The sequence below is a fragment of the Nerophis lumbriciformis genome, linkage group LG01, assembly GCF_033978685.3.
Source record: "Nerophis lumbriciformis linkage group LG01, RoL_Nlum_v2.1, whole genome shotgun sequence".
NCBI classification, from domain to species: Eukaryota; Metazoa; Chordata; class Actinopteri; order Syngnathiformes; family Syngnathidae; genus Nerophis; species Nerophis lumbriciformis.
In genome coordinates, this window is record NC_084548.2 from 27986197 (window position 1) to 28010608 (window position 24412).

The 24412-nt window shown below is 40.3% G+C and overlaps 1 protein-coding gene across 1 annotated transcript in view; it reads left to right on the forward strand.

Annotated features, from left to right (window-relative positions):
* Positions 1–949: 949 nt before the first annotated feature.
* ptger2a (prostaglandin E receptor 2a (subtype EP2)) overlaps positions 950–24412 on the forward strand; it is a 33891-nt gene continuing 10428 nt past the window's right edge. The window contains exons 1-2 of the mRNA XM_061978540.1: positions 950–1096; positions 20714–21632. Coding sequence (XP_061834524.1) covers positions 20811–21632 — 822 coding nt within the window. The 5' untranslated portion in view covers positions 950–1096; positions 20714–20810. The remainder of the gene's footprint in view (positions 1097–20713; positions 21633–24412) is intronic.

Sequence of the window (24412 nt, forward strand, 5' to 3'; positions counted from 1 at the left end):
ATATATATATATATATATATATAGGGCAGCACGGTGGAGAAGGGGTTAGTGCGTCTGCCTCACAATACAAAGATCCTGAGTAGTTGTGAGTTCAATCCCGGCCTCGGGATCTTTCTGTGTGGAGTTTGCATGTTCTCCCCGTGACTTCGTGGGTTCCCTCTGGGTACTCCGGCTTCCTCCCATCTCCAAAGACATGCACCAGGGGATAGGTTGATTGGCAACACTAAATTGGTCCTAGTGTGTGAATGTGAGTGTGAATGTTGTCTGTCTATCTGTGTTGGCACTGCGATGAGGTGGCGACTTGTCCAGGGTGTACCCCACCTTCCACCCGATTGTAGCTGAGATAGGCTCCAGCGCCCCCCCGCGACCCCGAAGGGAATAAGCGGTAGAAAATGGATGGATGGATGGATATATATATATATATATATATATATATATATATATATATATATATATATATATATATATATATATATATATATATATATATATATACATACATATATTTCTTTTTTTTCTTTTTTTTCTTTTGATAGTATTTGCATTTTTGCCTTTGTCCAGAGTAGACTAAAGGGATACCTTGTGTGTATTATACAAAATAAGTAATCAATACTTAAGTGATAAATAATGTAATAAATGATTAATTACTCCAAAAACAATCGAATATAAACCATTTATAAAATATCAATCAATCAATCAATCAATGTTTATTTATATAGCCCTAAATCACAAGTAAATCACAAATAATACATACAAATACAGTACTTAATGATATAAATACAATTAATTTAAAAACATGCTGTATTTTAAATTATATTATTTGTAATAAATGTATAATTACTTTTCCTACATGTTCAGACTTTAGGGACACATCATATAATAAGGGTTATTGCTGCGAGGGGTGGGCGTGACTTATTCGCATGACGTCACAGCACACTCCTCCCTCAGTGTCGAGCGGGTCTTCTCATGTCCTCTCATGTCTTATCAGGGTGCAGAGTTGAGTGTCTGCTTATCCCTTTCTCTGCTCCATTACAAGCATTTTCTCTTTCAGCGAGCTGGAAGACAACATGACGAACACAAACAACTTGTAGCGATGGTAACTACTTTTTTTATCATTACGCAGTATTTTTCTAAATAGTGTGTGGGCGCGCGCGCGTGGGTGTGTGTGTGACTGAGCATTTTATTGTGGAAAGTAAAACACATGAACACAACTTTATGTTGGTACTGCCTTTTAGCACTCATACTAAATAGCTCGCACGTGTGTTCAGTGAGTTTACATTGAAATTCAGCAGGCAGCTGACAACAACAACAGGACAGTAATATATTCTTTCACATTTGCATTGTTTTGTTGTCCAAAGTAACTAACATTGTACTAACATTGCACTAACGTTGTATTACAATTAGAATAACATTGTACTAACATTGGACTAACATTGTATTACAATTAGAATAACATTGTACTAACATTGGACTAACATTGTATTACAATTAGAATAACATTGTACTAACATTGGACTAACATTGTACTAACATTGGACTAACCTTGGACTAACATTGTACTAACATTGTACTAACATTGGACTAACATTGTACTAACATTGGACTAACATTGTACTAACATTGGACTAACATTAGAATGACATTGTACTAACATTGGACTAACATTGTACTAACATTGTATTACAATTAGAATAATATTGTACTAACATTGGACTAACATTGGAATAACATTGTAATAACATTGTAGTAACATTGGACTAACATTGTACTAACATTGTATTAAAATTAGAATAACATTGTACTAAAATTGGACTAACATTGGACTAACATTGTACTAACATTGTATTAAAATTAGAATAACATTGGACTAACATTAGAATAGCATTGTACTAACATTGGACTAACATTGTATTAACATTGTACTAACATTGTATTAAAATTAGAATAATATTGTACTAACATTGGAATAACATTGTACTAACATTGTACTAATATTGGACTAACATTGGACTAACATTGTACTAACATTGGACTAACATTGTATTCAAATTAGAATAACATTGTACTAACATTGGACTAACATTGGACTAACATTGTACTAACATTGGACTAACATTGTACTAACATTGGACTAACATTAGAATAACATTGTACTAACATTGGACTAACATTGTACTAACATTGGAATAACATTGGAATAACATTGTACTAACATTGGACTAACAATGTACTAACATTGGCTAATTTTTAAAGGGCTTTATAAATAAAGTTGGTATGGTATGATATGGTAACATTGTACTAACATTGGACTAACATTGGACTAATATTGGACTAACATTGTACTAACAATGGACTAACATTGGACTAACATTGGACATTTGGCATTAAAAGAGCATGGCTTCCCATTACAGCAGCATTATTTTATTGGGTGGTAAAAAAAAGGCACAAAGCTTTTAGTGAGATGTTATCTGGTAAATGGTAGAAGACATGTTATAGTACCTAGTTTTAGAGAAGTACATTTATTGCTGGTACGTTGCCAACTGGAGATAAAACGTAAAGTTGCAAAGTGAAAGAGCCTAATAAACTTAATTTTAGGGATTTATTTACACAGCAAGGCTGTCTTTTTCCAGTTAAAATCAAATGATGTGATTTGCCATTGGATAAATTATGTTTAGTACTTATATGTATTTAGAGTATTGCCGTCAACAAAGACTTCAAGAAGAGTAATCACGATGTCGCTGTGACTTAATATTGATTATTCTAAATATAATTCATTTTTAATTCAGGTGTTTCATTCTCAAGAAGAGAGAGTAAAGAAAAAAGGGACTATACACATGTTTATTAAATACATCTAACATGTTCACAAAAAACATGTCTATTCTTCGAAACAAACATTATCCAAACATTAATGTGGACCTGTTATTCCTTTTGTGTTATCAATGTGTTGTTTTAAAGTTGTCGTGCCTTTTTAAAAATAATAAAACTGCTTCCTGCAGGGTGTACAGTAGAGGCCAAAAGTTTGGACACACCTTCTCATTCAATGTGTTTTCTTTATTTTCATGACTATTTACATTGTAGATTGTCACTGAAGGCATCACAACTATGAATGAACACATGTGGAGTTATGTACTTAACAGAAAAAGGTGAAATAACTGAAAACATGTTTTGTATTCTGGTTTCTTCAAAATAGCCACCCCTTTCTCTGATTACTTTTTCGCACACTCTTGGCATTCTCTCGATGAGCTTCAAAAGGTGGTCACCTGAAATGGTTTTCACTTCACAGGTGTGCTTGAATCTCATCGAGAGAATGCCAAGAGTGTGCAAAGCAGTAATTAAAGCAAAGGGTGGCTATTTTGAAGAAACTAGAATATAAAACATGTTTTCAGTAATTTCACCTTTTTTTGTAAAGTATATAACTCCACACGTGTTCATTTATAGTTTTGATGACTTCAGTGTAAATAGTCATGAAAAAAAAAAAAAACGCATTGAATAAGGAGAAGGTGTGTCCAAACCTTTGGCCTGTACTGTACATAATATTTTATGTTGGTCGACTGTTGCATCATATTTTTTTGGACACCAATTGCCCATGGAAAGGGATCAAATTTTTGTTTAGCATCTTACATTTTGACTTGTTTGCTTCTGCAGCCTGTCACTGTCATCCACTCTACATTTATTCTATACATGTACATCGCTAACACTTCTTGGACAAACTGACACAAATGTCATTCTGCCCGATACCGATGGATTAGTCGTGTTAAAAATTTGGATCAGATTAATTCTGATGATGGATTAATTTGCATTAACTTGTTCATTTTGACAGCCCTACTAACAGCATCCTAGCTTTGCATGTAAACATTTCAACTTTTTATACTCACTGCTTCACTTTTTGCTATTTTTACCCATGTTTGTTGTGTTTTTTGTAATAATTCTATTTCTAAAAAAGTGCAGCAGGCCAATAAATAATTGTACACTTTTGCATTGCGGTTTTGACAGGAAGTGCATTGTATATAATATATATAAAATGACACTTTGCATGTTTTTGCATTTACAACAGGAATGCCCAAACGTTTTCCACGAAAGAACATATGAAAAATAATGTATTATTCACTTGATTATTTAATGTTTTTTTTCCTATGAAACACTACAAAACCATTCTAGTGTAGGTCTAATTTTGGTTGTTAAATATATGATTGTATCTATTAAATGAAGTTTCAACATCAAAATTAATCTATTTATTAATTCCTATATTTTTATGCTGAACTATACTTTTATATTTCTAAGGAGGTTCATTTGAGAATAATTTCGCCACACCTCGTGTATGTGTGACAATCATTGGTACTTTAACTTTAATTTATGTCTTCATTACAAAAGCTTTTTTTTTTACACTGAATTTATGCAACTGATTTTTTTGCGTGACTGCGTGGGTTCCCTCCGGGTACTCCGGCTTCCTCCCACCGCCAAAAAACATGCACCTGGGGATAGGTTGATTGGCAACACTAAAAAAATGGCCCTAGTGTGTGAATGTGAGTGTGAATGTTGTCTGTCTATCTGTGTTGGCCCTGCGATGAGGCGGCGACTTGTCCAGGGTGTACCCCGCCTTCCGCCCGAATGCAGCTGAGATAGGCTCCAGCACCCCCGGCGACCCAAAAAGGGACAAGCGGTAGAACATGGATGGATAGATGGATTATTTTAGTTTACATCAAATCATGCTGACAATTACATTGAAAAAACATTTAGTGTTTAAAAAAATCAGTGTATAAAAATTCAGTGTAAAAAAAAATCAGTGTATAAAAATTCAGTGTAAAAAAAAATTTGCGCTGAAAAATTTAGTGTCGAAAAATTTGCTGCTTCAAAAAGGAAGACTCGCTTCCGGTAAATCAAGACTGAAGCAATTGATCTTGTCTCAGAACAAGTCAATGAGGTGTGAAGTTTTAAGTCATGTGACAAGGGTCTTGCAAAACAGCATAAAAAAGGCAGTTAACTGGGCTATCTTGGCATAACACAACATAGTAAACACTTTAATGCAGCCCGTTGTATATTTTCAAACGATAGAAATTATTCCAATGGTTAGAATCTGTACTTTTGAGTGACATACGAAACTCTGCTTCATGCAGACCAGCACGAACAGAGTGGGGCAGAGTGGGCGGGGCTTGTATACAGTGCAGCGAGTTTCAGACAGAGGCAGATTTAAACAACAAAGTTCTGCAGACCAATGATTGTATATCGACGAAGTGGATGTTTTTTTGCCCCATCTGTTTATGTTTTGCCGTGCTTGTTGCATCTTTGTTGTTCTTGCTGGATTATAAAAGATGTCGATCAAGGAGGTGGTCTGCACAGAGGAGCAACGTTCATATATTCCCAATATTCAGTGTTTTATTGTTCATAGTTAATATTGTAAATCCCACATTATATAGTTGTATAGTAAAACAACTAAAGTTCATTCTGTTTTTGAGATGGTCTGTTTATTTTTTTACTAAAAAAAATATTTTTTTTTACATGAAATTACAGAATGTGGGATTTACAATATTAACTATGAACAATAAAACATCCATACATTTCTAAAACCATTTAAACCATCAAAATGTTGTGCTCATTTAGGATATGCAGGCTATCCTTCAACACGTACCAAAAAAAATCCCACTTTTTAGTTCTACATTTCCACAATTACCAAAATTGAAGTCTTTTGTATCTTGTTAAAACATTCAACATTTCAACTTATTTCTTCTCAATGCAGATTCTGATTCATTTTATGTATGGAATATTCCCCACAGGCCAATAACAATGGAGATGTGGGCCCAGCCACCTTTTGGATTCCCTTGCGTGCTAATGTTTTCTGCTACTTCAAACCAACAAACTAATTCAAAATAAACATAAACCAATAATTAGTTTTACTTTTGTCAACAGTGAAAAACTGAATCGACACTGTACTCTGTATTAACTACTATATGCACTTAAATTACTGATGTAACAGATGTGTGAACACCTCCCGGTTGATGGAGGATGGCAAACAGACAGGAAGTAACATTTTTGACACGTTCATTGTTAGTAACAGTGTTTGCTCCAGGTTTACAGCTTTGGGGGATGAATGCCTGCAACATAGCTTACTTCAAGGGGACCTATTGTGCAAAACCAACTTTTCTTACCGATCGGTACCAGGTTTTGTGTATTTGGGAACTTTATAAGTCCCAAACAATTTTAAATCAAACCATGTTAGCATGGCAGAGATATTTATAAAACAATCTTGCCTCCCTTTAAACTTCCTCCAAATTAGCCTTTTGGAATTTGCCCATTTTGTGATGTTTTTCAGCGGATATCTCCATAAATGGTAAAGATTGATCTGAAAAGCTTTGCGCGAGTCCACCATTGTAGTCCGACGCCGTGATCAACAAGTTGTGGGGCCGACTGTCTCGTACATACCGTTGTTGCCATTTCTGATACAAATGAGCGTGTAGTTCTGACTTATATCTGTCAGTAGACTCGCTATACAGGTAAAAGCCAGTAAATTAGAATATTTTGAAAAACTTGATTTATTTCAGTAATTGCATTAAAAAGGTGTAACTTGTACATTATATTTATTCATTGCACACAGACTGATGCATTCAAATGTTTATTTCATTTAATTTTGATGATTTGAAGTGGCAACAAATGAAAATCCAAAATTCCGTGTGTCACAAAATTAGAATATTACTCAAGGCTAATACAAAAAAAGGATTTTTAGAAATGTTGGCCAACTGAAAAGTATGAAAATGAAAAATATGAGCATGTACAATACTCAATACTTGGTTGGAGCTCCTTTTGCCTCAATTACTGCGTTAATGCGGCGTGGCATGGAGTCGATGAGTTTCTGGCACTGCTCAGGTGTTATGAGAGCCCAGGTTGCTCTGATTGTGGCCTTCAACTCTTCTGCGTTTTTGGGTCTGGCATTCTGCATCTTCCTTTTCACGATACCCCACAGATTTTCTATGGGGCTAAGGTCAGGGGAGTTGGCGGGCCAATTTAGAACAGAAATACCATGGTCCGTAAACCAGGCACGGGTATATTTTGCGCTGTGTGCAGGCGCCAAGTCCTGTTGGAACTTGAAATCTCCATCTCCACAGAGCAGGTCAGCAGCAGGAAGCATGAAGTGCTCTAAAACTTGCTGGTAGACGGCTGCGTTGACCCTGGATCTCAGGAAACAGAGTGGACCGACACCAGCAGATGACATGGCACCCCAAACCATCACTGATGGCGGAAACTTTACACTAGACTTCAGGCAACGTGGATCCTGTGCCTCTCCTGTCTTCCTCCAGACTCTGGGACCTCGATTTCCAAAGGAAATGCAAAATTTGCATGGTTGGGTGATGGTTTGGGGTGCCATGTCATCTGCTGGTGTCGGTCCACTCTGTTTCCTGAGATCCAGGGTCAACGCAGCCGTCTACCAGCAAGTCAAAGTGGAGACACGTAAATAAGACTGCCCACAGAACGGCGCATCCTGACGAGACAGTCAGAAAGCGGCTTGAAGATGGTCTGTTAAACATAATCTATGCAAACGTTTGAGCAAAGAAACATCATCACATGTTATGTAGAACACAAGAAAGTGTTTTAAATGTAGAAAAAAAACATGAATCGACCACTATAATGCAGTCGCTCCTCTACAGTTACATTTGGGGTGCACAGCGTGTGTGGAGGTAGGGTGATGTTTTGGCTGATAAAAGGTACAGTAGATCCTCACTATTTGGGCGGTATAAATGATAAATTATCAATTTGGCGGATGATAGAGATTTTAATACTATCGTCATTATGTGATAACACATGTTGAATATTGTTGTCCCCCAAATTTGACGGCAACAAGAAAACCGAGGCGTCCTCAACGCAACGTGGTGTCATCTAATGTTTCTCCACAGTGCGAAGCCGCCTCTGAATTGCTAATCATGGCCTCCATAGCAGAAAATATACTACGTTTCTTACACGTAACATTATCACTGGAGGACTAGATGACGAGCAAAAGTTAAACATGCTAAAGTATACACTCTTGGAGGATACAAGAAGCCATGCTGACCACTAAGCTAGAACCCTTGAATCTAAAACAGAGGTGGGGAATCGATAGAAATATCGATGGTTATGATACCAAGTTACAGTGTTTCCCCCAGAAAATGTGTTAGTTAAGGTGGTGTCTCTTTGGTGGACAGACCGGGGAAGGGTGTGGGTGGGTGTAAAGCTTGGTGTAACTCGGCCTGTCGCCATCACGTCTCCACCTCGTCGCTGCCACCACAGCCTGGGGGGCAATAGACTACAGACTGTGGTGACGTAGGCCAGCTTCGTCGCGTGAAGAAGCCTAAAATATTTGGTTGTGTTTTCTGCTCCATTTGCTGAATGGCGATATACGATATGTATCTCAATATTTTTTCCGTAAAGTAAAAACAAAACAGTCCTAGTTACCTGAGATACTAAGTATGTCATTATTATTACTTACTAAGTCAAAATAATGACTTACAAAGTCAAATGAATGACTTACTGTAAGTAAGCGTTTGCAATAAGCGTTTGAAAAAAAGAGTTAAAAGTGGGGCCACATGCTGACATATGCTTAACTCATCATGCTTAATTTATTACAGCATTTGGGAAGCCTGTAGTTGATTTTTGTTATGTAAATGTTATATTTTTATCAACATGTGATAGCAGGGACCCTGCCATTCAAAACTAGGCTGCTACATTACTAATGATTAATGTAACTATAGCTGAAAAAATAGTACAATAGCAATAGGAGAAACTATTCATCCCTGAACACCATGGAGTTCATGTAGGCTTTATGATGCATCCATCCATCCATCTTCTTCCGCTTATCCGAGGTCGGGTCGCGGGGGCAGCAACCTAAGCAGGAAAGCCCAGACTTCCCTCTCCCCAGCCACTTCGTCCAGCTCTTCCTGTGGAACCCCGAGGCGTTCCCAGGCCAGCCGGGAGACATAGTCTTCCCAACGTGTCCTGGGTCTTCCCCGCGGCCTCCTACCGGTCGGACGTGCCCTAAACACCTCCCTAGGGAGGCGTTCGGGTGGCATCCTGACCAGATGCCCGAACCACCTCATCTGGCTCCTCTCGATGTGGAGGAGCAGCGGCTTTACTTTGAGCTCCCCCCGGATGGCAGAGCTTCTCACCCTATCTCTAAGGGAGAGCCCCGCCACCCGGCGGAGGAAACTCATTTCGGCCGCTTGTACCCGTGATCTTGTCCTTTCGGTCATAACCCAAAGCTCATGACCATAGGTGAGGATGGGAACGTAGATCGACCGGTAAATTGAGAGCTTTGCCTTCCGGCTCAGCTCCTTCTTCACCACAACGGATCGATACAGCGTCCGCATTACTGAAGACGCCGCACCGATCCGCCTGTCGATCTCACGATCCACTCTTCCCTCACTCGTGAACAAGACTCCGAGGTACTTGAACTCCTCCACTTAGGGCAAGATCTCCTCCCCAACCCGGAGATGGCACTCCACCCTTTTCCGGGCGAGAACCATGGACTCGGACTTGGAGGTGCTGATTCTCATCCCAGTCGCTTCACACTCGGCTGCGAACCGATCCAGTGAGAGCTGAAGATCCTGGCCAGATGAAGCCATCAGGACCACATCATCTGCAAAAAGCAGAGACCTAATCCTGCAGCCACCAAACCAGATCCCCTCAACGCCTTGACTGCGCCTAGAAATTCTGTCCATAAAAGTTATGAACAGAATCGGTGACAAAGGGCAGCCTTGGCGGAGTCCAACCCTCACTGGAAAAGTGTCCGACTTACTGCCGGCAATGCGGACCAAGCTCTGGCACCGAGCATACAGGGAGCGGACCGCCACAATCAGACAGTCCGTTACCCCATACTCTCTGAGCACTCCCCACAGGACTTCCCGAGGGACACGGTTGAATGCCTTCTCCAAGTCCACAAAACACATGTAGACTGGTTGGGCAAACTCCCATGCACCCTCAAGGACCCTGCCGAGAGTATAGAGCTGGTCCACAGTTCCACGACCAGGACGAAAACCACACTGTTCCTCCTGAATCCGAGGTTCGACTATCCGGCGTAGCCTCCTCTCCAGTACACCTGAATAGACCTTACCGGGAAGGCTGAGGAGTGTGATCCCACGATAGTTAGAACACACCCTCCGGTTCCCCTTCTTAAAGAGAAGAACCACCACCCCGGTCTGCCAATCCAGAGGTACCGCCCCCGATGTCCACGCGATGCTGCAGAGTCTTGTCAACCAAGACAGCCCCACAGCATCCAGAGCCTTAAGGAACTCCGGGCGGATCTCATCTACCCCCGGGGCCTTGCCACCGAAGAGCTTTTTAACTACCTCAGCAACCTCATCCCCAGAAATAGGAGAGCCCACCACAGACTCCCCAGGCACTGCTTCCTCATAGGAAGACGTGTTGGTGGGATTGAGGAGGTCTTCGAAGTATTCCCTCCACCGATCCACAACATCCGCAGTCGAGGTCAGCAGTACACCATCCCCGCCATACACGGACGGTGTTGATAGTGCACTGCTTCCCCTTCCTGAGGCGGCGGATGGTGGTCCAGAATTGCTTCGAAGCCGTCCGGAAGTCGTTTTCCATGGCTTCCCCGAACTCCTCCCATGTCCGAGTTTTTGCCTCTGCGACCGCTGAAGCCGCACACCGCTTGGCCTGTCGGTACCTGTCCGCTGCCTCAGGAGTCCTATGAGCCAAAAGAACCCGATAGGACTCCTTCTTCAGCTTGACGGCATCCCTCACCGCCGGTGTCCACCAACGGGTTCTAGGATTACCGCCACGACAAGCACCAACTACCTTGCGGCCACAGCTCCAATCAGCCGCCTCGACAATAGAGGCGCGGAACATGGTCCATTCGGACTCAATGTCCAGCACCTCCCTCGTGACATGTTCAAAGTTCTTCCGGAGGTGGGAATTGAAACTCTCTCTGACAGGAGACTCTGCCAGACGTTCCCAGCAAACCCTCACAATGCGTTTGGGCCTGCCAGGTCTGTCCGGCATCCTCCCCCACTATCGCAGCCAACTCACCACCAGGTGGTGATCGGTAGAAAGCTCCGCCCCTCTCTTCACCCGAGTGTCCAAAACATGAGGCCGCAAATCCGATGACACAACTACAAAGTCGATCATGGAACTGCGGCCTAGGGTGTCCTGGTGCCAAGTGCACATATGGACACCCTTATGTTTGAACATGGTGTTCGTTATGGACAATCTGTGACGGGCACAAAAGTCCAATAACAAAACACCGCTCGGGTTCAGATCCGGGCAGCCATTCTTCCCAATCACGCCTCTCCAGGTTTCACTGTCGCTGCCAACATGAGCATTGAAGTCCCCCAGTAGAACGAGGGAATCACCCGGGGGAGCACTCTCAAGTACTCCCTCGAGTGAATCCAAAAAGGGTGGGTACTCTGAGCTGCGGTTTGGCGCGTAAGCGCAAACCACAGTCAGGACCCGTTCCCCCACCCGAAGGCGGAGGGAAGCTACCCTCTCGTCCACCGGGTTGAACTCCAATGTACAGGCTCTGAGCCGGGGGGAAACAAGAATTGCCACCCCAGCCCGTCGCCTCTCACTGCCGGCAACGCCAGAGTGGAAGAGAGTCCAGCCCCTCTCGAGAGAACTGGTTCCAGAGCCCTTGCTGTGCGTCGAAGTGAGTCCGACTATATCTAGCCGGAACTTCTCCACCTCGCGCACTAGCTCAGGCTCCTTCCCCCCCAGCGAGGTGACGTTCCACGTCCCAAGAGCTAGCTTCTGTAGCCGAGGATCGGACCGCCAAGTGCCCTGCCTTCGGCTGCCGCCCAGCTCACATCGCACCCGACCTCTATGACCCCTGCTATGGGTGGTGAGCCCATTGGAGGGGGGACCCACGTTGCCTCTTCGGGCTGTGCCCGGCCGGGCCCCATGGGGACAGGCCCGGCCACCAGGCGCTCGCCATCGTGCCCCACCTCCGGGCCTGGCTCCAGAGGGGGGCCCCGGTGACCCGCGTCCGGGCGAGGGAAATCTGGGTCCTTTGTTTTTATCTTTCATGGAGGTCTTCGAGCTGCTCTTTGTCTGGTCCCTCACCTAGGACCAGTTTGTCTTGGGAGACCCTACCAGGGGGCATAAAGCCCCCGGACAACATAGCTCCTAGGATCATTGGGACACGCAAACTCCTCTACCACGTTAAGGTGGCAGCTCAGAGAGGAGGCTTTATGATGCAGTTACATTATTATATCAACTATCAGAGACAGCTTCAGGAAACTCTTCATTTTTTGCTGCTTCAACACAGCTCAATCAACACAGAAAAAGGTCAAGTGAAATAACTTAGTTGTTAACTGTAGCTGTAGGTCAATAATGCTTGTCTTTCTCTCAGACAGACAGGGCTTTGCTGTCCGTAACACACACACACACGCATGCACACACACCGCAAAATGAGCTAACGTTACGCTAAAAGCCTTCACCTCAAGGACTGCGAGCGAGCTGAGCCGCCGCTTATGTTTCTAGAACGTCAACGGGCTCATAGTGATGTTACTAGTAGTTGACTGGGAGGTGTTTATTATAATTATGCTTACCTGCTAAACACCTTTCTGCTCACCGGACCGCAGGAGCACTGACTACATGCGCTCTGAATACGCACTGCTGATTGACTGTTACATGCGCTCTGAATACGCACTGCTGATTGGCTGTTACCACTCTGCGTGTAACCAATCAGATGGTTATGTGGGTGGGACAATGCTGGGTGCTGCAGAGACGTACTGACAGAGGCAGAGGCAGAACTAAGCGGCGCAGCTTGTTAAGACTTTAGTTTAGGCGGTGACTCTTTGTTGTTAAGGCGGCTGCCTTAACAACAAAGCGCTGCGGGAAACCCTGAAGTATATGGTTGACACAAGTGTTAACATCCTATTTTCCCCTGACGCAAACAAGACAACAACTTATCAAAACAATGGCACGTTGACTGAGACGATAACACAATTAACTGAAAATGTTCTCTAAGAATAAAAATGAGTTAAAAACGTTGACAGAAAAGAAAACCAATCATATGTATTTTTGTCTTGTAAAAGGGTGGGACAAGTTTGAAATGAAACCAATCACAGCTCTTTGAGAGTGTACATACTATAAGAAAGAGGGGCTGGGAGTTAGTTACGAAGGAGAGTCAATCAGATGCTTTTCCTTGTAAGATGAGGAAGTGTGATTTCTCACTACCGAAACAAAAATCTAAGATTTAACATGTTCCTCATCGTAATATGTGTACACCTGGGAAAAAGTGAAGAGGACACATTTAATTTTTACTGCTATGATGCCATCAGCGGCCAAGTCATCGATCGTGACATCGACACAACTGTAAATTAAAGCTAATTCTCTTGTATTACTTCTTTACAAAAAGTAATTTTCTCTGCCTCAAGGAATGGTTTATTTAATCGTAAATCTAAAGGCATGACAACTTTTAATGTGGTCCAACGCATTTCCCAGCAGGTACAAAACTTTTAAAAAATGTTGAGAACTTGTTGAATTAGGTCCTGACGTTGAGCAACTTAAACCTAACGTTGGAACAACGTGCTTTTTGACGACGTTTAATCAATGTTGGGTTGTGACGTTGATTTGACCATTAATTTTGGTCATTTTCCAACCAATATTCCACAACACAAATACAACATTGAAACATGTTTTTTGACAAAAATTGTTCAGTGTCAGGTTGTGACGTTGATTTGACCTTTGAAATTTGGCAATTTCACGACCCACAACGTGGATCCAAAGTTACACACCCACGTTGTCTCAGTTTGAAAAATACCACTATTTTGCAACGTTGTTCCAAAGTCAGTTTTAAAGGACATGTATGTATAATCATTGTTGTATCAACGTCTTGTGCCTGCTGGGTTACGTCACATGCGTAGCAAAAAGAGGAATTGGATGCAGCGTATCCTATTTACTTGTTTATTTTTTTCAAGGCGGACATGTATTAACAAATGAAAGGCTCCAGCCACTTCGCCATCAGTGTGTGAATGTTTGTGTGAATGGGTGAATGTGGAAATAGTGTCAAAGCGCTTTGAGTGCCTTGAAGGTAGAAAAGCGCTATACAAGTATAACCCATTTACCATTTACCATATCCGAGAGTGACAAGTGGTAGAAAATGGATGGATGGATGAAATTAGTCCCGCCACACATGTGTATTTGCTCCTTCCGGTTGTCCCGCTCATCAACAAATTATGATGAACGCATGCATCGTAACCATGTTCACAAGACACATACACACCTGCTTTGCTCTGTGGAGCAAAGACTGATAAACTATTTCATTCCTCACCATAAGATCATGCTACTTTTATGTTAAACAACTGCATTGCAGGTAGTCCAAAAGTGCTTTCAACGCAACATCAAAGAAATCCTATGTTTGATACTTTATATTTTAGTCCACTAAATGTACTGTAATTTTAGCTCACTAAAATGCTGTGTAATTTCATTGACTAAGACTATATCAATTTAGATTATTAAAGTTAGACTAAAACTAATATACATTTTTGTCAAAAGACTTTGACTAAAATTTAATTAAAAACTGCTGTCAAAAATAACACTGGTTGACATTAGAGCAGTGGTTCTTAACCTTGTTGGAGGTACCGAACCCCAACAGTTTCATATGCGCATTCACCGAACCCTTCTTTAGTGAAAAATAAAATGTTGTTTTTTTCAAATTCAAGACAAAGTTATATGTTTTTGGTAACACTTTAGTATGGGGAACATATTCTAAGTAACAAAGACTTAATTTAGAGTTATTTGGTTAGGGTTAGGGTTAGAGGGTTAGGGTTATAATAAGTCCTTAATAATAGTATAATAAGTACTTAATAATGACTAGTTAAGAGCCAATATGTTACTAATTTGCATGTTATTAAGCAACTAATTAATGGTGAATATGTTCCCCATACTAAAGTGTTACCATGTTTTTTTTACTGGTGCACAAAATGAACCGTGCATGAACATCACCTTGTTCAAAGAACAAAACCAACACAGTGCATAAACTCACAACACATTACACACCTGCAATTCAGTGTGATTTCTGCTGTTGCCGTATCCGTAATACGCCGATAGGGAGAAGTTTTTATTTACACAATGAGTCGGGTGGATCTTGACCTCCGCCGAACCCCTGAGCCCGACCACCTGATTCGATCGAACCCAGGTTAAGAACCACTGCACTAGAGTGATTAAAACAATATTTGTTTTACAATACATCCAAAACAAATGTGTCGTTTTTTTATTGTTTACAAACCTAGGGAAAGACTTTAGACACAATAGGAGCAAACATCTAAATGATTTAAATAAGAGCCAAAGGTTGTTTTTGCTTATGTTTAGTTATTTTGCACTAATTTTGCTCAAAATATTGTATGAACTAAAAGGGAATAAGGAAATAACTTAAATGTTGAATTGATATTGTTATACTACCATCCTGGGTTTTTGACTGCTTACAATTGTGATCAAGAGTAGAATCATTTAATGATTTTGAAAATTGTAAATATCAGCATCAGCATTGGTATGGCTGAGGGACGTGATCAGTATAGGTGGGTGATATGATGATATGATGTAGCTGGGTCTGCTGCCGCAAGGTTCTCCTGCCTTCAAAGTCAGAGATAGTGAGGTCGTGGTTTACCCTCTGCTGAGTTTATCAGCATGTAGCCAATATAATAGTTTTCAGCGACTTTTTTTACACCATGACTTTTAGTTTGTACACTGTAGAATCTACAGCCTGTGTAATGTATTTAGTGCAAGTGTGATGTAAATGGTAAATGGGTTATACTTGTATAGCGCTTTCCTACATTCAAGGTACTCGAAGAGCTTTGACACTATTTCCAAATTCACCCGCTCACACATTGATGGCGGGAGCTGCCATGCAAGGCGCTAACCACAACCCATCAGGAGCAAGGGTGAAGTGTCTGTTTCCTTTTTTCCTATATTATTTACTTCCTCAATAACTAACCCACATTTCTCCTGTCATCATTATTATTTATTTGTATTGCTTTACAATGTTACTGTGGAGGAGCGATTCCACTAGTCTGCTTTGGTTTCGCGTTCGTGAGACCCTGCATAGAGAAACTCTTCCAAGGTATGGAAATACAGGAAGGATGTTGTAATCTGTGAAGTGCACAGTACACAGTTTGCGGCTATTCAAGTTTGGTAAAAGTGCAAGTCGTAACACGTCTGGACAGTATGAGTATCAGTGTGAATAGCAGAATAAGAATCAGTATGAGTTTTAGTAAGGGGTGTAATGATAAGAACATTTCATAACATGTGACCAAAATTATCACGGTTATTATTCTTTAACGGTATTGTTGTGTTAAATATGCTTAAAAAGCACTTATATACACACACAGAAATCATCCATCCATCCATCCATTTTCTACCGCTTATTCCCTTTGGGGTTGCGGGGGGCGCTGGAGCCTATCTCAGAAATCAAGTTTTATTAAAAAATAAATAGACACACAATATGGCAGAAGACATGTGTTATTATGTTATTTATGTGATTAAATATATAATGTTAATTTGTAAAGGTTTTAAAGCAGGAGTGTAAAATATAGGGCCCACAAGATGAGTTTGCTAAGTATTAAAATGAGGTGCAATTTTCAAGAAAGAAAATGCTGTTCAAAATGAATCCATTGGATGTCACAATAGAAATTCTGTTAAGCAAGCAAACAGTTCATAGTGAGGCCAAGCAAGAGGTACACAGTAAAGCGGGACTGAAGGGCTGCGGCTCCTCCACCTCGACCCAAATAAAACGTAAAACCTGCCGTTTTACGTCCTCTGCTTTGAACACATCATGCTTTGGCATCCTCATTGCTCTTAAATGTCTTTGTCAAAAAACTCAACCCTCTTGAATAGCGACCGTGTACGTCGCCGCTATCCGTTTGGAGTAGAAAAATAATTTAACATTACAAAAAAACTTTACCCGTTTTTTGGTTTGATTATAAAAAAACAAAAAATGGATGGTTAACTATTACTGCTTTGAAAATCGAAAATGGAAATTTAAACGAGTGAAAACATATATTCTTTTCCTATGCCTGCGGATTGCACATGTGCAGTGTGTCTTTTAAGGATCCACGTCTGTGAGTGACACAGAACAACAGAAGAAGGAGACAAAGAACGATGTCGCAGTCAAGAGTTCCCTTCTATTTTTTTAATGTCCAGAGACATGGAAACTAAGTGACACATTTTATTGTTTCTCTATCAAGCAGGCAAACGTCGATCTTCTTTTTCTGTTGTCGCTGTTCCGGGTCACTCACATGCGAGGATACGGAAAAGATACAAAGCGCATGTGCAATCTATCATATCTCCAAACATTAACGGGGAATAGAGAAAAGTGTTTACCACTGGCTGTTTTAATTGCTATTTTTATATTCAAACTAGGGCTGCAACAACTAATCGATTAAATAGATTCAAATCGATTATAAAAATAGTTGGCGATTAATTTAGTAATCGTTCGTTGGATCTATGCTATGCGCATGCGCAGAGGCAATTTTATGTTTTTTATTTTGTTTTTGTAATAATTTTTGTATTTTTTTAAATTTATTTATTTTTATAAACCTTTATTTATAAACTGCAACTTTTACAAAAAACTGAGAAACAATAATCAAAATAAGTATGGTGCCAGTATGCTGTTTTTTTCAATAAAATACTGAAAAGGATAGAAATGTAGTTTGTCTCTTTTATCCGATTATTAATCGATTAATCAAACTAATAATCGACAGATTAATCGATTATCAAATTACTCGTTAGTTGCAGCCCTAATTCAAACACATTAATAAATTCGTATAATTTACAACAATCAATTTTTCGTTTAATGTGTCTTTTCTTTTTTCTTTTTTTTTCTCAAAATACGGGAAAAAAATATTTTTATGTCAAAAAATGTTTCTATTCTAAACGACAAATGGATGGCCGCGACATATTTGATACCTAATCTGATGCTTCTGTATTCAACATGTCATACCAGACCTGCTCCTAACAAATCTTCTGCTGCAGAGCCCATATTTGGTGTTTCCTGGGTAGGAGCCACTACCCCACACCTGATTGCTTGCAATCAGGCCTTCGTAAGCACTGCTGTTTCAAACCTGGTTACTGGATTGTCCCGCTGCCATGTCTGTTCAAGTTTCTGTAGTCTATGCCTGCTCTGGTTCCCTAGCCTGTGTTGACTTTATTTTCTGCCTGTCTTGTCAAGTGAGTTTTACTTTTACCTTTTACCAGTTTTTCAGTGGCTTCGCCCCATTTTTTTGCATCTTGTTTTTCTCAAACGTACAAAACCCAAAACCAGTGAAGTTGGCACGTTGTGTAAATCGTAAATAAAAACAGAATAAAATGATTTGCAAATCATTTTCAACTTATATACAATTGAATAGACTGCAAAGACAAGGTATTTTTAATGTTGGAACTGAAAAACTTGGGTTTTTTTTGGAAATAACCTTAAACTTAGAATTTAATAGCAGCAACACATTGCAAAAAAGTTGACACGGGCATTTTTATCACTGTGTTATATGGCCTTTCCTTTTAAAAACACTCAGTAAATGTTTGGGAACTGAAGAGACCAATTTTTGAAGCTTTTCAGGTGGAATTCTTTCCTATTCTTGATTGATGTACAGCCTAAGTCCGGTGTCTCCGTTGTCATATTTTACGCCTCACATTTTTAATGGGAGACATGTCTGGACTACAAGCAGGCCAGTCTAGTACCCGCACTCTTTTACTACGAAGCCCCGCTGTTGTAACATGTGCAGAATGTGGCTTGGCGTTGTCTTGCTGAAATAAGCCATGAAAACGACGTTGCTTGGATGGCAACATATGTTGCTCCAAAACCTGTATGTACCTTTCAGCATTAATGGCGCCTTCACAGATGTGTAAGTTACCCATGTCTTGGGCACTAATACACCCCCATACCATCACAGATGCTGGCTTTTCAACTTTGCGCCTATAACAATCCGGATGGTTATTTTCCTCTTTGGTCCGGAGGACACGATGTCCAAAGTTTCTAAAAACAATTTGAAATGTGGACTCGTCAAACCACAGAACACTTTTCCACTTTGTATCAGTCCATCTTAGATGAGCTCGGTCCCAGCAAAGCCGGCGGCGTTTCTGGGTGTTGTTGATAAATGGCTTTCGCTTTGCATACACACACTGATGTCGGTTTTTGATGCAGTACCACCTGAGGGATCAAAGGTCACGGCATTGTCGCATACATGCAGTGATTTCTCCAGATTCTCTGAACCTTTTGATGATATTATGGACCGTAGATGGTGAAATTCCTAAATTCCTTGCAATAGCTGGTTGAGAAATGTTGTTAAAATTGTTCGACCATTTCCTAACGCATTTGTTCACAAAGTAGTGACCTTCACCCCATCCTTGTTTGTGAATGAATGAGCATTTCATGGAAGCTGCTTTTATAACCAATCATGGCACCCACCTGTTCCCAATCAGCCTGTTCACCTGTGGGATGTTCCAAATAAGTGTTTGATGAGCATTCTTCTTAGTCTTTTTTACCACTTGTGCCAGCTTTTTTGTAACATGTTGCAGGCATCAAATTCCAAATAAGCAAATATTTGCAAAAAAAATAACAAAGTTTTCCTGTTCGAATGTTAAGTATCTTGTTTTTGCAGTCTATTCAATTGAATATAAGTTGAAAAGGATTTGCAAATCATTGTATTTTTTATTTATTTACGATTTACACAAGATGCCAACTTCACTGGTTTTGGGTTTTGTATTTACTCTTGGCAACCTTATGTTGTCGTCGCTTTTTGTCAATCTTTTGAACATAGTTGTTTGACTTTTTTCACACGCGTGTGCTCCCTTTTGTTAATAAATCGTTTTGTTTTGACCGTTGCCTGTGTCTCTGCTTTGGGGTCCGATTACGCCGCCAAACTTGAAGAGTTTTAATTATCTATTTGGTATTTTGTTCAATCCCAAATAGGCGGTGATTTAAAGTTGCATGGCTTTGTAAATACACTGAGAGGGAGTCCTAAGTTTATTGTGTCCTTTGTTAGATTTTGAAAACTGCACCATTTAGTTCCTCAGAATTTTCAACTAACTTGAAGTGGTTTGCTAAGAGGATTATTTGTATTATCTACATCTTCAGAATCTGCTTGTTCTATTTTTGGCCAACGTAAAACAAAGAAAACCATCTGAAGTTGTCTTTATTTCTAAGTTATTATGCCATGATTTTACCAGTCCGGCCCACTTGGGAATAGATTTTCCTCCATGCGGCCCGTGAACTAAAATGACTTTGACACCCCTGTTTATAGTGTCTTTTAACGATAAAGACAAAAAGAGAGTTAAACGTCCAGTTTATGTGAAGTTACGCGGGTTCACTTCCTGTTGTAGACATGTATAGATCTTCACATCTTTCTGGACTTTTCTGTTCTAAGAGAACATAGCCTGTTGGTTCAATTTGCACAAAAAAATAGGTTATTTGCTCAAACAAAAATGTCTTTATACAAGTTTAGTTTGGAGTATGATGTTTGTAATGGGGAAATACATTAATGTCGCTTGTATTCATGTTAGCATTTAAAGTAGCGAGCAATTAGCGTGCTTGCTTGCTTCTCTAGTAAATTAGTGGTATCACTGGTCTGTGAGTTTAATGAAGTGCAGTTATTAAACACAGTTTTATAATCATTTTGATCCAAAACAGTAATACTAACAATCAGGTTTATCATTAATATCGGTAATCTTCAAATGCTTAGTATCGGAATAATATACTGTAATATCAGATGTCATATATTGTGTCATATTTGTGTTGAAACAGGATGTTGGCTGCTGACAGCTTTGTGGCATCTTTTTGATGCCATTCTGGGAAGGTGAAGTCATATATCGGGGTGAGCTTGGCACAGTCTAAAAGCGTGATGGAGATATACGACCCGTGCCACAGCAAACGCTACATCGACTCCTGGGAAAGCCCTGTGATCAGCGCCATCATGTTTGCCACCGGCATCCTTGGCAACGTGGCCGCCCTGGTGATCCTGGAGATTCGGCGCCGGCGCGACATGAAGACTGCAGGCAGTCGGGGACGCGCACTCTTCCATGTCCTCATCACGTCACTCGTGCTGACGGACTTGGGCGGGACATGTCTGATCAGTCCACTTGTCCAGCTGTCGTACTCCAACAACATCACCTTGGAGGGAATGTCGCCAGATACTCACGGCGTCTGCTCCTACTTCGGATTCAGCATGACCTTCTTCAGCTTGGCCACCCTGTCACTGCTCTTCACCATGGCTCTGGAAAGGTGCTTGGCTATCGGCTACCCCTACCTTTATACCCGGCACGTCACCAAGAAATGTGCCTACGTCACCATACCGGCCGTCTTTTTCCTCAGCTTTCTATTCTGTCTCTTTCCTTTTGTGGGTTTTGGTACATACGTACAATATTGTCCCGGCACGTGGTGCTTCATTGACATGAACCCAGAGAGGACCGAGGACAGGGTCTACGCCAACCTGTACGCCACCATGATGTTGGTTCTGGTGCTGGCGATAGTGGCATGCAACGCCTTTGTGGTGTACCAACTGCTGCGCATGTACCAGCGCCGCAGGATCAACCGAGGCTCCGTCATGGCCAACGTGCGCCCAAACGGTGAGCGCAGGCCCATGTCTTTGGCTGAAGAAGTGGAGCATCTCATCCTACTGGTCATCATGACCATCATCTTCATCATCTGCACAGTGCCCCTAGTGGTAAGAACAATCTTTTTGGGGGGGGGGGCTTTCACGTGATCAGAATAACTGAATGCAAGATTCATGATTACAACAGACATGACCTTAGACCAGGTTGTTACGTCCTCAGGAGGACATCGATCGCACGTTTTTTCCACTGTTTCCTGTCTTAAGGCCTGGGTCTCAGCTGGCCCAACATTTGGAGATAGATTTTTCATTGCAGTCTCCGTAGTTTTGTGACAAATCTCCCTTCTACTCCTTCATAGGGGTACCGGGTTTTGAACCAGCAGAGCAAAGTTGTCAAATGCGTGAATGTTGTACCATTTTTATGTTTTTAGTGACTAAAAAACTTATTTTTGCATTAATTATTATTTTTTTCTATAAAACAATTGATGATATTAATAATAATAATAATAATAATGATGATAGTAATAATAATAATAATAACAAAAAAATTGAAAAATAAATATACATATAAATATATATTTTATTTGGTTATAGGTGGCAATAATGTAATAGTAGTTCAACTTTACTGTATTTTTATTCTATATTATACAGCATTTTTTTATTTTATGCTGACATGTGGCATTAAAGTAATTGTAATTTGAACTGTACCTTATGTTTTTTTATTTTATTTTATTTGGACTTATTATCTATAATCCTGACTTTGTCTTACAATTATGACTTTTTATCTAACAACTATGACTTATTGTCTTATATTAATTACTTTATCTCATAATTATGACTTTATAATTGCATAGTTTCAACTTTATCTCAATTTCGAATTTTTATCTATTATTATTTAGTTTTATCTGTGAAGCCCCTTTGAGACACTTGTGATTTAGGGCTATATAAATAAACTTTGATTGATTGATTGATTGATGTCTATCTGTGTTGGCCCTGCGATGAGGTGGCGACTTGTCCAGCGTGTACCCCGCCTACCGCCCGAATGCAGCTGAGATAGCCTCTAGCACCCCCCGCAACCCCGAACGGGACAATGGATGGATGGATGACGTGTGTATGTGTGCGTGTATAATTGTGATTGATACACTAATACAAAATTTGTGCACACATGCGTAGCCGACAGTACAGATACAATACACATACTTTCACAATAGAAAGCAATATTAAGACTCCACAAACAATCCACTAAATCAAAATAAAGACATGGTATTTAATGCATGTAAGTGCTCCATCACATGGGAGACGGTGAACCGATAATAAACTGTAAAAGTGATGATGTAACAGAACATAACCTGCTGCCATGTAAATCACATGATTTACATGGCATACCTTGTTGCAAGCCTTCCATGCAACTCCCAAAAAGCCAAAATGTGCATCGGAGTCCCCGTAGACCGCAGAGCTGTGATTGGTTGGCTTTTGAAGAGGAAGGCCCAAACCACAGGAGAGCATACTTTGGGTTTAAAATACTTAAATTAGCAACAGTGATTAAACATTTGTATGAAAACGGATATTGTGTACTTATCATCTCGGTGAATGTGTCGTTTTTCAGCATGTTGTGTTGTTATTGTGTTGTTGTTGCGTCCAGAAGAAAGTCACAAAATACAACACACTTTTAACTTTTATTATTGCCAAAAATCAGTAAAACGTGATTATACATATTAACACCAGGATGTCGTTAAAATAGTTACTTAACAGTTTTGTTTATTTACAATTACATGATGGCTTTATCTTGTCCCGTGTTCCGAACGACCGAATAGCGTTCCAAATAATAATAGCGTCCTCTGCAGCGACTCGTTCAGAAGTTGCACAGTCGATCTTCATGAACGTGTTTTCCTCTGGTTCATAAGTAAAACGTCCATTAAAAGTAAATGACTGCAGTAAGGTTATAAAAGGAAAAGAAGCAGAAACATAAACATGTTTATTATCCCTCTCTTATGACACTTGGATGATTAACATGTTTTTGTTAAAAATGCTGAATTGTAAAAAGAAAAGCCAACATTGTATAAATATCACAAAAGCATTATTTATCAGGCACTTCTTAAAAACTCAGATGCGGCAATATGATACTACTTGTTGGTACATACACAGGATCACATTACTTTTTCAATATAGCCCATGTGGTGTTTCCCACAGGACTGCAATCTATTTGGGGAATTTGGCATTGTCTGATCAGTATAATTTTTATGGACACTGTGAGATGGACAAAATGTGAGCAAAAACACAACAAGCAAAATAAGTGGGCTGTGTAGGTCAAAATCGAATATAATTGTTGACATTTTCAAAGTTTTTACTCTAAAATTTAAAAAAAAAAAAGTATTCTTGAAGGAGCAATTATAGGCAACAATAGATTTAAATGGCAGACTTCTAACTTTTAAAAAGCTATTTTAAGCTATTCTTCAATATTCAAATGAAGGCCATTACTATGTTTTTTTTAACATACTGTATTTATTTTTCTTTTAACTTATTAATCAGGATCAGCTTTATTGGCCAGGTATGTTCAACACACAATGAATTTGACTTGGTAAACTGCAAACAACAAATAACTACAATCATAAACAATTGCTTAAATAACTAATACTGTATGTAGAAGGCTAATGAGATGCAGTGGTGAATAGAGCATAGAGCAAAAAACATGACGACGTGAACAAGGTCGGGTGGGGTGGCGGAGCTTATCCCAGCTACACTCGGGCAGAAGACGGGGTACACCCTGGACAAGTTGCCACCTCATCGCAGGGCCAACATAGCCTGAGGAAGAAACTGTTTTTATGACGGGTTGTTTTGGCGTACTGTGATGTGTAACCCCTGCCGGAGGGGAGGAGTTTGAATAGTTTGTGACC